This window comes from Myxine glutinosa, chromosome 10, assembly GCF_964187855.1.
Source record: "Myxine glutinosa chromosome 10, kmMyxGlut1.1, whole genome shotgun sequence".
Taxonomy (NCBI): domain Eukaryota; kingdom Metazoa; phylum Chordata; class Myxini; order Myxiniformes; family Myxinidae; genus Myxine; species Myxine glutinosa.
Genome location: NC_136270.1, coordinates 135977598 through 135990104, shown reverse-complemented (window position 1 = coordinate 135990104; position 12507 = coordinate 135977598). Strand labels below are relative to the sequence as shown.

General features: G+C 50.1%; 1 protein-coding gene across 8 annotated transcripts in view; it reads left to right on the top strand.

Moving 5' to 3' along the window:
• RNF216 (ring finger protein 216) overlaps positions 1-12507 on the top strand; it is a 155612-nt gene that overhangs the window by 36674 nt on the left and 106431 nt on the right. For all 8 annotated transcript variants that reach the window (XR_013624829.1, XM_078786163.1, XM_068098412.2 and 5 more), the window contains one exon: positions 9712-9826. Coding sequence is in view for 7 of the 8 variants with exons in the window: in XM_078786163.1 (XP_078642289.1) it covers positions 9712-9826 (115 nt within the window). In the remaining variant the exon portion in view is untranslated. The remainder of the gene's footprint in view (positions 1-9711; positions 9827-12507) is intronic.

The following is a 12507-nucleotide window of genomic DNA, read 5'->3' as shown; positions in this document are numbered from 1 at the left end:
GAGTTTAAATTGCATACCGTAATTTTAAATGTCCTGGCATCACAGTCCTTGTGCTAGAATTTCATTTTGTTTTAGATCCAAAATCAAGTTCATTTTTATTTGCGTACCATGAACCAGTCTCGCTGATCAGCGCAACATTTACACCATCGATATCTTGCCCTGATTAGCGAGGCTGGCTCCTGGTAAGTTAAAATGAACTTTTATTTTGAATCTAAAATAAAATGAAATTCTAGCACAAGAACTGTGATGCCAGGACATTTAAAATTATGCAATCTAAACTCAACATCTATCCTCGTAAGATAACACAGAATACCGGATCATCCTTCAAGCTTAAACTCCGAGCTATTGAAACGGCAACTATTTCCGGGATCAAGACGCGTTATTAGTGGGGCGGCTTAGCCCAAATATTCAAAAGAATTGTGCATTTTGTGATACAAGCACCAAATTTGGCACAAATGTACATTAATATGTTGCGAACATTTTCAGATATTGGGCCACTTGAAATTCCGTAATTTTTTTTTTCAAATTTCGTAATTTCAAATTTTTCGGGTGACACCGTCACAATTTCGGTCTTCGAGGCCGGCCGATAGGCAAAGTGTGACCGGAAGGGACGAGGTTCTCCTGACCACGTGGCCCTCGATCTGGGAAGCGAGAGGCGTTCCATTAGTGGACGCGCCCCTCACGCCCGACTTTTGGGCGGCCCCGGCAGGCCGTTTGTTTTGACGTTCCGTGACAGGCCCCGCACCCCCACCTCCGGGCCGACCGGAAGCTTGTGCCGAGTACATCATACCTGAACAACTCAGTGAGGCAGAACACAGCAGTGCACACCAGGGTGACCCCTTCAGTGCATAAACCAATTAACCTGTCCACTGCAGGGCATATAGAAATGAAGTTATTTTCTGCATATAATAATAATATAAGTTCAGTTCTATATAACAATTTCTGTTATCACCACTACCACTACAACTACCACTACTACAAGCTTTGTCTGGAATTTTGTGGACTAACAGACAAACAGACATACAGACAAGCTGGGATCAAAACATTACCTCCTTCCACCATTGAGTGTAGAGGTAAACATCATGGAAATTATATCATGCCCTAGATTTAATTCATGCTTACCCGTGTATTTGCTTCACTGGTTCACAAGGTCTTTTGCATACATGTAATTCAGACTCTCGTCTTCATTGCTGACCACACAATGTTCGCAACATATTAATGTACATTTGTGCCAAATTTGGTGCTTGTATCACAAAATGCACAATTCTTTTGAATATTTGGGCTAAGCCGCCCCACTATATCGGCCGGCCTCGAAGACCGAAATTGTGACGGTGTCACCCGAAAAATTTGAAATTACGAAATTTGAAAAAATTTTAAAAAAAAAATTACGGAATTTCAAGTGGCCCAATATCTGAAAATGTTCGCAACATATTAATGTACATTTGTGCCAAATTTGGTGCTTGTATCACAAAATGCACAACAGGTTTGCGTTTGCTATGCTGCTACACTATATGGCACGCACGCAAGATTGAGGCAAAACAAATGGTTCGTTTTCCATAAAGTAACATGACGCTTGTGGCAAAAAAATTGAGCTAACCTTTTGGAAAAGCTCTCCAGTGTTTTTATTTTTATTTGTAAGCATTTTTGTTTGAAACTATTTATGTGCGTTAGAGTTCTTAAGATTTATATATATATATAACAACAACAATAAAAAATCACATTTATTTTGAACCAGGAACCGCCGGCAACCGATTCCCTTTTTCCCAATGAAACGTTGCCCCGACATTCAAGGATTCGACATTCGCAGCATTTTTCAGGAACATGTATCTCCTGCGAATGTCAGAGTCCGACAGTATATTGATTGGTCGCTCGGTCTGTCTGTCGCTCGGGCTGTCTGTCGCTCGGTCTGTCTGTCGCTCGGTCTGTCTGTCGCTCGGTCTGTCTGTCGCTCGGTCTGTCTGTCGCTCGGTCTGTCTGTCGCTCGGTCTGTCTGTCGCTCGGTCTGTCTGTCGCTCGGTCTGTCTGTCGCTCGGTCTGTCTGTCGCTCGGTCTGTCTGTCGCTCGGTCTGTCTGTCGCTCGGTCTGTCTGTCGCTCGGTCTGTCTGTCGCTCGGTCTGTCTGTCGCTCGGTCTGTCTGTCGCTCGGTCTGTCTGTCGCTCGGTCTGTCTGTCGCTCGGTCTGTCTGTCGCTCGGTCTGTCTGTCGCTCGGTCTGTCTGTCGCTCGGTCTGTCTGTCGCTCGTTCTGTCTGTCGCTCGGTCTGTCTGTCGCTCGGTCTGTCTGTCGCTCGGTCTGTCTGTCGCTCGGTCTGTCTGTCGCTCGGTCTGTCTGTCGCTCGGTCTGTCTGTCGCTCGGTCTGTCTGTCGCTCGGTCTGTCTGTCGCTCGGTCTGTCTGTCGCTCGGTCTGTCTGTCGCTCGGTCTGTCTGTCGCTCGGTCTGTCTGTCGCTCGGTCTGTCTGTCGCTCGGTCTGTCTGTCGCTCGGTCTGTCTGTCGCTCGGTCTGTCTGTCGCTCGGTCTGTCTGTCGCTCGGTCTGTCTGTCGCTCGGTCTGTCTGTCGCTCGGTCTGTCTGTCGCTCGGTCTGTCTGTCGCTCGGTCTGTCTGTCGCTCGGTCTGTCTGTCGCTCGGTCTGTCTGTCGCTCGGTCTGTCTGTCGCTCGGTCTGTCTGTCGCTCGGTCTGTCTGTCGCTCGGTCTGTCTGTCGCTCGGTCTGTCTGTCGCTCGGTCTGTCTGTCGCTCGGTCTGTCTGTCGCTCGGTCTGTCTGTCGCTCGGTCTGTCTGTCGCTCGGTCTGTCTGTCGCTCGGTCTGTCTGTCGCTCGGTCTGTCTGTCGCTCGGTCTGTCTGTCGCTCGGTCTGTCTGTCGCTCGGTCTGTCTGTCGCTCGGTCTGTCTGTCGCTCGGTCTGTCTGTCGCTCGGTCTGTCTGTCGCTCGGTCTGTCTGTCGCTCGGTCTGTCTGTCGCTCGGTCTGTCTGTCGCTCGGTCTGTCTGTCGCTCGGTCTGTCTGTCGCTCGGTCTGTCTGTCGCTCGGTCTGTCTGTCGCTCGGTCTGTCTGTCGCTCGGTCTGTCTGTCGCTCGGTCTGTCTGTCGCTCGGTCTGTCTGTCGCTCGGTCTGTCTGTCGCTCGGTCTGTCTGTCGCTCGGTCTGTCGGTCTGTCTGTCGCTCGTCGCTCGGTCTGTCTGTCGCTCGGTCTGTCTGTCTGTCTGTCGCTCGGTCTGTCTGTCTGTCTGTCGCTCGGTCTGTCTGTCTGTCTGTCGCTCGGTCTGTCTGTCTGTCTGTCGCTCGGTCTGTCTGTCTGTCTGTCGCTCGGTCTGTCTGTCTGTCTGTCTGTCGCTCGGTCTGTCTGTCTGTCTGTCTGTCGCTCGGTCTGTCTGTCTGTCTGTCTGTCGCTCGGTCTGTCTGTCTGTCGCTCGGTCTGTCTGTCTGTCGCTCGGTCTGTCTGTCTGTCGCTCGGTCTGTCTGTCTGTCGCTCGGTCTGTCTGTCTGTCGCTCGGTCTGTCTGTCTGTCGCTCGGTCTGTCTGTCTGTCGCTCGGTCTGTCTGTCTGTCGCTCGGTCTGTCTGTCTGTCGCTCGGTCTGTCTGTCTGTCGCTCGGTCTGTCTGTCTGTCGCTCGGTCTGTCTGTCTGTCGCTCGGTCTGTCTGTCTGTCGCTCGGTCTGTCTGTCTGTCGCTCGGTCTGTCTGTCTGTCGCTCGGTCTGTCTGTCTGTCGCTCGGTCTGTCTGTCTGTCGCTCGGTCTGTCTGTCTGTCGCTCGGTCTGTCTGTCTGTCTGTCTGTCGCTCGGTCTGTCTGTCGCTCGGTCTGTCTGTCGCTCGGTCTGTCTGTCGCTCGGTCTGTCTGTCGCTCGGTCTGTCTGTCGCTCGTTCTGTCTGTCGCTCGGTCTGTCTGTCGCTCGGTCTGTCTGTCGCTCGGTCTGTCTGTCGCTCGGTCTGTCTGTCGCTCGGTCTGTCTGTCGCTCGGTCTGTCTGTCGCTCGGTCTGTCTGTCGCTCGGTCTGTCTGTCGCTCGGTCTGTCTGTCGCTCGGTCTGTCTGTCGCTCGGTCTGTCTGTCGCTCGGTCTGTCTGTCGCTCGGTCTGTCTGTCGCTCGGTCTGTCTGTCGCTCGGTCTGTCTGTCGCTCGGTCTGTCTGTCGCTCGGTCTGTCTGTCGCTCGGTCTGTCTGTCGCTCGGTCTGTCTGTCGCTCGGTCTGTCTGTCGCTCGGTCTGTCTGTCGCTCGGTCTGTCGGTCTGTCTGTCGCTCGTCGCTCGGTCTGTCTGTCGCTCGGTCTGTCTGTCTGTCTGTCGCTCGGTCTGTCTGTCTGTCTGTCGCTCGGTCTGTCTGTCTGTCTGTCGCTCGGTCTGTCTGTCTGTCTGTCGCTCGGTCTGTCTGTCTGTCTGTCGCTCGGTCTGTCTGTCTGTCTGTCTGTCGCTCGGTCTGTCTGTCTGTCTGTCTGTCGCTCGGTCTGTCTGTCTGTCTGTCTGTCGCTCGGTCTGTCTGTCTGTCGCTCGGTCTGTCTGTCTGTCGCTCGGTCTGTCTGTCTGTCGCTCGGTCTGTCTGTCTGTCGCTCGGTCTGTCTGTCTGTCGCTCGGTCTGTCTGTCTGTCGCTCGGTCTGTCTGTCTGTCGCTCGGTCTGTCTGTCTGTCGCTCGGTCTGTCTGTCTGTCGCTCGGTCTGTCTGTCTGTCGCTCGGTCTGTCTGTCTGTCGCTCGGTCTGTCTGTCTGTCGCTCGGTCTGTCTGTCTGTCGCTCGGTCTGTCTGTCTGTCGCTCGGTCTGTCTGTCTGTCGCTCGGTCTGTCTGTCTGTCGCTCGGTCTGTCTGTCTGTCTGTCTGTCGCTCGGTCTGTCTGTCTGTCTGTCTGTCGCTCGGTCTGTCTGTCTGTCGCTCGGTCTGTCTGTCTGTCGCTCGGTCTGTCTGCCGCTCGGTCTGTCTGTCTGTCTGTTGCTCGGTCTGTCTGTCTGCCGCTCGGTCTGTCTGTCTGTCTGTTGCTCGGTCTGTCTGTCTGCCGCTCGGTCTGTCTGTCTGTCTGTCGCTCGGTCTGTCTGTCTGTCGCTCGGTCTGTCTGTCTGTCTGTCGCTCGGTCTGTCTGTCTGTCTGTCGCTCGGTCTGTCTGTCTGTCGCTTGGTCTGTCTGTCTGTCGCTCGGTCTGTCTGTCTGTCGCTCGGTCTGTCTGTCTGTCGCTCGGTCTGTCTGTCTGTCGCTCGGTCTGTCTGTCTGTCGCTCGGTCTGTCTGTCTGTCGCTCGGTCTGTCTGTCTGTCGCTCGGTCTGTCTGTCTGTCGCTCGGTCTGTCTGTCTGTCGCTCGGTCTGTCTGTCTGTCGCTCGGTCTGTCTGTCTGTCGCTCGGTCTGTCTGTCTGTCGCTCGGTCTGTCTGTCTGTCGCTCGGTCTGTCTGTCTGTCGCTCGGTCTGTCTGTCTGTCGCTCGGTCCGTCGCCCGGTCTGTCTCGGTCCGTCGCCCTGTCTGGCTCGGTCCGTCGCCCGGTCTGTCTCGGTCCGTCGCCCGGTCTGTCTCGGTCCGTCGCCCGGTCTGTCTCGGTCCGGCGCTCTGTCTGGCTCGGTCCGGCGCTCTGTCTGGCTCGGTCCGGCGCTCTGTCTGGCTCGGTCCGGCGCTCTGTCTGGCTCGGTCCGGCGCTCTGTCTGGCTCGGTCCGGCGCTCTGTCTGGCTCGGTCCGGCGCTCTGTCTGGCTCGGTCCGGCGCTCTGTCTGGCTCGGTCCGGCGCTCTGTCTGGCTCGGTCCGGCGCTCTGTCTGGCTCGGTCCGGCGCTCTGTCTGGCTCGGTCCGGCGCTCTGTCTGGCTCGGTCCGGCGCTCTGTCTGGCTCGGTCCGGCGCTCTGTCTGGCTCGGTCCGGCGCTCTGTCTGGCTCGGTCCGGCGCTCTGTCTGGCTCGGTCCGGCGCTCTGTCTGGCTCGGTCCGTCGCTCTTTCTGGCTCGGTCCGTCGCTCTTTCTGGCTCGGTCCGTCGCTCTGTCTGGCTCGGTCCGTCGCTCTGTCTGGCTCGGTCCGTCGCTCTGTCTGGCTCGGTCCGTCGCTCTGTCTGGCTCGGTCCGTCGCTCTGTCTGGCTCGGTCCGTCGCTCTGTCTGGCTCGGTCCGTCGCTCTGTCTGGCTCGGTCCGTCGCTCTGTCTGGCTCGGTCCGTCGCTCTGTCTGGCTCGGTCCGTCGCTCTGTCTGGCTCGGTCCGTCGCTCTGTCTGGCTCGGTCCGTCGCTCTGTCTGGCTCGGTCCGTCGCTCTGTCTGGCTCGGTCCGTCGCTCTGTCTGGCTCGGTCCGTCGCTCTGTCTGGCTCGGTCCGTCGCTCTGTCTGGCTCGGTCCGTCGCTCTGTCTGGCTCGGTCCGTCGCTCTGTCTGGCTCGGTCCGTCGCTCTGTCTGGCTCGGTCCGTCGCTCTGTCTGGCTCGGTCCGTCGCTCTGTCTGGCTCGGTCCGTCGCTCTGTCTGGCTCGGTCCGTCGCTCTGTCTGGCTCGGTCCGTCGCTCTGTCTGGCTCGGTCCGTCGCTCTGTCTGGCTCGGTCCGTCGCTCTGTCTGGCTCGGTCCGTCGCTCTGTCTGGCTCGGACCGTCGCTCTGTCTGGCTCGGTCCGTCGCTCTGTCTGTGTCGGTCCGTCGCTCTGTCTGTGTCGGTCCGTCGCTCTGTCTGTGTCGGTCCGTCGCTCTGTCTGTGTCGGTCCGTCGCTCTGTCTGTGTCGGTCCGTCGCTCTGTCTGTGTCGGTCCGTCGCTCTGTCTGGCTCGGTCCGTCGCTCTGTCTCGCTCGGTCCGTCGCTCTGTCTGGCTCGGTCTGTCGCTCTGTCTGGCTCGGTCTGTCGCCCTGTCTGGCTCGGTCTGTCTGTCTGTGGCTCGGTCTGTCTGTCTGTGGCTCGGTGTGTCTTTCAATCGCTTGCAGGTCAAAATTTTAAATCGATCTGCATGAAACTTCACCAAATGGTAGAGTTGGTCATGGACAAGAAGCCTATTGATGTTGAGGTCAAAAGGTCAACAACTTCATCAAATTTCTGAAATCCTCAATATTCATCATATTGTCTTGAAATTTGAAAAGGATTTTTCCATCGGATCACTGAATTCAACTCCCAATTATTTTGAGGTCTGAAGATGAAAACGGCAACATTGGCCAAATTTCTAAAATCGTCAATTTTCATCAGATTGACTTGAAATTTGAATAGGATTTTCATATTTAGTCATTCAATTTAGTCATTCAATTCAACCACCAATTATTTTAAGGTCAAATTTGTTTTCTGGTTTTCACAAGTACTGTGATCTGCACAACGTCCTTCGTCTTTTGCATAAGTGTGATGTAAATGAGAACATTGCAAAACCTTTAAATTCATCATATTGATGGAAAAACATGAAATAACAAGAAAGCGCAATCAGCAATTGCAGACTCTCGCCAGGACGTGTTGGTGTGGTGTATTTTGTGTGGTGTTTATCAGCTGCTGTGTTGTGTGGTTTATTCACGACGGAGGTTTATGTTCAATCCAATATGGCTGCCAAAGCACGTGACTCATGACATCATCAATTTAGTTCTCCGATACAAACAATTTTTGTGCCGATCATGCTCAATAAATTTCAAACTGATCGGATCAAGCATTCTGCTTCTCTAATTATGATGTCATAATGAAGGCACCAATGACATAATCATGAATATATGTTGTTCTCCATGGGGAGTACTTGACAATGAGCCACGTTTGATTATTTTTTTTATTTTTTTTTATTTTTTTTCCATGGAGTGGTTTCGGAGCTCCAGAGGTGCATATTTTTTTTTGGTTTTTCCAAAGATGGTGCCTGTACCATGTGACCTATGGTTAAATTTTATTGGCAATCGACCAATGGTTGCAGAAAAAACCATGCTCGCGTTCTGTGCGGACAAACAGACAAACCTACAAAAAAAAATGGTCCCAAATGCAATGCCCTCTCCTCAGGTGAGGGTAACTAGAATGACACTCGTTAGACTGCATGACTCCGCCAAGCGTTTTGAATCCTCCTAATAGGCCGGATCTGCTGACCTACACCAAAATCTAATCAGCTTGTTGTTTTCATCATCCAACATCTAGGATTTATAAAATTATCGTATCTGGATCTGGATCCGGATACGAATTCGGATCTTCACCAAAATCAAATCAATTCGTCATTGTCAGGCACCCAACCTGTCCACCAAGTTTTGACCAAATCTGACCATAACCTTTTGAGATATTGTGCAGTAGTAAGAACTATGTATCATTTTTAGCCTCATTTTTAGATCTGGATTCTGCCTGAAATGCCTGATCTGCATTCTGATTCGTATCTTTACCAAAATCAAAATAAATTCTTCCTTGTCATACACCCAAGCTGTTCGCCAAGTTTCGTCCGTATCCGTCCACAACATTTTGAGATAAAATGGAGAGTCGCTTCAAGAACCCCACACTCCCTGTTCGTACCATTCATGTGTGTGCCCACTTTAGTACGGCAGATAGGTGAAATATTTGGGAGAATTATGACTTTGATGATACAAGCACGAGAGTTGGCACACAGTTAGAGTATGCCCTGAGGAAGCTATTTGGCTATCGGGCCATTGCAGATTTATCCTGTGACAACAATGGCGGCCATTTTTCAAAATGGTCTCCATTGCTTGTTATTTTACATATATTTGGTACATTACTGTGTATAAACTGTTGTTGTGATCACACAAGCTTGACATTTGGCACATAATTAAAGACCCCTAACTATAGGGTTATCATATATTTGCCCTGTGGTAATGTTTTTAAAATGGCCGCCATTTATATGGTATATTATGGTATATGGTATATGGTATATGGTATATTAATTTGTATAAACTGTTGTTTGAATCATACAAGCATGGTATTTGGTACACAGTTAAATATTCTGACTATTATTAGAGTCATCACAGATGTGTCCAATAAAAATGGCGCCCAATTTTTAGTACGGCAGATAGGTGAAATATTTGGGAGAATTGTGCCTTTGATGATACAAGCACGAGAGTTGGCACACAGTTCGAGTATGCTCTAAGGAAGGCATTTGGCTATAGGGCCATTGCAGATTTGTCCTGTGACAACAATGGCGGCCATTTTTCAAAAAACGACAAATCTGCGATGGCCCTATAGCCAAATGTCTTTCTTTGGACATACTCTGTGTACCAAATGCCATGCTTGTATCATCAAAGGCACAATTCCTGCACATATCTGCCATACTACTTAGCTCTCTGTGGTAATTGCCAGTTCCACCTCCAGATGGGAATATATCGCCAGCCCCCGTTGCATGGATGTGTACTCCTGTGGGGTCACGAGTGCCCTGCACTCATTTTCCAGCACACGTGCCCCAAACTCCTCTCATTCCATACTCTATTCCTGTCTATTCATTCCATACTTTATTTGTCCCTCTGATACTCCCATTTTACATGAGGTTGAGGCTATGTTGGGAATTGAACCAATTGTATTTATATACAGTATTCATATTCCATATGTAAATTGGAAATTGATATGCAAAGTACACAGTTTTCACCTGGATGGCACTCTATGGGATGGCTGTGGTGGGAGGATGGTTGTATACTTATGTAGACCTTAAACAAGGAAATGAATACGCCATTTGGCCCGACATTGCCGTGTAGCATTACCGAAGTAATGTTTGCTACTGCTTTTTGTGACTTTTTTAGCGTTTTTAAAAAACACCAGCGTTTAAAAAAAATTTTTTTAACATGCTTCATATATGCATAAGGCTTTTATTTGGAGTCAACAGTATGTGCTCTTCTCTTTCTGGTGGCACAGTGTTTGCAACTTTTTGTTGGAGAACAAGGATTTACTCGGTGAAGAGCAAGCAGTTCGATCTTCAGAACTGAATGTCCTGCCGGAATCCTCCATCTTCCTTTCTCTTGATAAAAAGGTAATTTGACATTCCTCACTGTCATTGTCCCTGTGCCACCTCTTTATTACACTACATCCTCTTTATTTTGGTCGTGACCAAAAATATTGGCACCCTTGCACTTTTTTCAAATAACTAACAATTTTCTCAAAAAAGGAGAACCATGACAATTACAACTACATATGGGCAGGGTACAGCCCGAAGTGGAGATCGGTTTCTTGAGGTTGAAACAGGTGACAGGAAGGGAGGCATTAAAAGAGAGGTTGAGTAGGGTAGAGGATGATGTGGTTGAGCTTGAACGTGGTTGGATGTCAATGAAAGATAGTCTGTTGGGAGCCGTTGGTGAGGTATGTGGATGGACAAAAGGACCACCGAGGCACTCGGAAACATGGTGGTGGGATGAGGAAGTTGGAAAAAGGATTGACGAGAAGAGGAAGAAGTTCAAGAAGTGGCAGAAGGCGAAGGGTACGGGAGCAGAAAAAGCAGAGCATGAAAGTTATAAGGCAGCCAAGAAGGCTGCAAAGAAAGAGGTAGCAAAGGCGCAGGAGACATGTAGGAAAATGTTCGGAGAACGCTTGGATTCTGAAGAGGGTCAGAGAGCGGTATTCAGGATTGCAAAGCAGACAGCGAAAGAGAGGTGTGATGTGATGGGGGTGAGTTGCTTGAAGGATGAAGTGGGACAAATCGTTGTGGACCCCAATGGAATTAAAGGAAGATGGAAAAGATAAATGGAAATGCTGTTGAATACAGAGAATGAATGGGATGGCAACATAGAGAGTAACCCAGTTTTAGGACCGGCAGAGAAGATAACTGAGAAGGAAGTTGAGGAAGCGATAAAAGCAATGAAGAGTAGAAAAGCGGGAGGGCCGACGGGAGTTGTGGGAGATATGTTGAAGGCAGCAGGAATTTGGGGTGTGAAGAGAATGACAGAGATCTGTAATCTGGTGGTGAAAGAAGGCCGCATTACAGTGGATTGGGAACTGAGTACCCTCGTCCCTCTATACAAGGGGAAAGGTGACCCTCTGGAGTGTGGCTCGTACCGAGCGATCAAGTTATTGGAGCATGGAATGAAGGTATTGGAAAGGGTGTTGGAGAGGAGGACAAGGAAGAAGGTGAAGATCGACGAAATGCAGTTTGGATTTATGCCAGGAAGAGGAACGACAGACGTGCTCTTTATTGCGAGGCAGTTGCAGGAGCAGTACATGGAGAAGAGGAAGAAGTTGTTTCTTGGGTTTGTTGATTTGGAGAAAGCATTCGATAGGGTTCTACGCGAAGTATTGACATGGGCATTGAGGAAGTTAGGAGTGGAGGAATGGTTGATCAGAGTAGTGATGGCAATGTACAAAAGAGCATGCACAGCTGTAAGGACGAAGGACGGGAACAGTGGTGAGTTTGAGGTGAAGGTGGGAGTGCATCAGGGGTCGGTACTAAGTCCACTACTATTTGTAGCTGTGATGGAGGTGCTGGCTCAGAGTGTAAAGGAGAGTTTACCGTGGGAGTTGTATGCAGATGATCTGGTGTTGATTGCGGAAAGTATGGATGGACTGAAGGAAAAGATGAACAAGTGGAAGGAATGTATGGAGACAAAAGGTCTGAAGGTGAATATAGGAAAGACGAAGGTGTTGGCAAGTGGAAAAGCATGTGGTGAGGTGGAAAGAACTGGGAAGTGGCCATGTGCTGTGTGCAGGAAGGGTGTCGGAGTGAACTCCATTCAATGTACAATGTGCGCTGAGTGGGTTCATCAAAAATGTAGTGGTCTGAGAGGGTCATTAACCAGTGTGGCAGCTCCATTCAAATGTAAGGTGTGCACAGAGGGAGCTGCAGATGGAGGAAATGTTGAGTTGGATCTTGGAGACGGCGTGAACCTGGAAGGTGTGAAAACATTTTGCTACCTCGGAGACATGCTGAATGGAGAAGGTGGATCAGACTCGGCAACGGTTGCTAGAGTGAGATGTGCATGGAAGAAGTTTCGGGAACTGAGTGGCATGCTGATGAGGAGGGGAGTGTCATTGAAGCTGAAGGGAAAGGTGTATGCTGCATGTGTGAGAAGTGTTATGATTTATGGGAGCGAGACATGGGTAATGAACGTAGAGCAGCAACGAAGGTTGGAAAGGGTGGAAATGTGAATGGTTCGATGGATGTGCGGAGTATCGTTGAGAGAGAGGAAGACAAATGATGAATTGCGAAAGATGATGGGAATAGAGCCTGTGATTGATGCTGTGAAGAGGAACAGGTTGAGATGGTTTGGTCATGTGTTGAGGAAGGATGAAAGTGACTGGTTGAGAAGAGTGATGGAAATGAATGTAGAAGGAAGTAGAGGACGGGGAAGACCGAGAAAGACTTGGCTAAAGATGGTGGAAGAAGAAATGCCGGCAAGGGGGCAAAATCGAGAAGATTGTCTTGGGGACCGCAAGGCTAACCCCCGCTCCAGCAGGGAAAATGGCCTTTAAAATGCATGTTGTTGTGTTGTTGTTTGAGAGATTTATATTTTGTGAGAGATTTATATTTTGTGAGAGATTTATATTTTGTGAGAGATTTAGATTTTGTGAGAGATTTAGATTTTGTGAGAGATTTAGTTTTTGTGAGAGATTTAGATTTCGTGAGAGATTTAGATTTCGTGAGAGATTTAGATTTAGTGAGATTTAAATTTAGTGAGAGATTTAGATTTAGTGAGAGATTTAGATTTAGTGAGAGATTTAGAT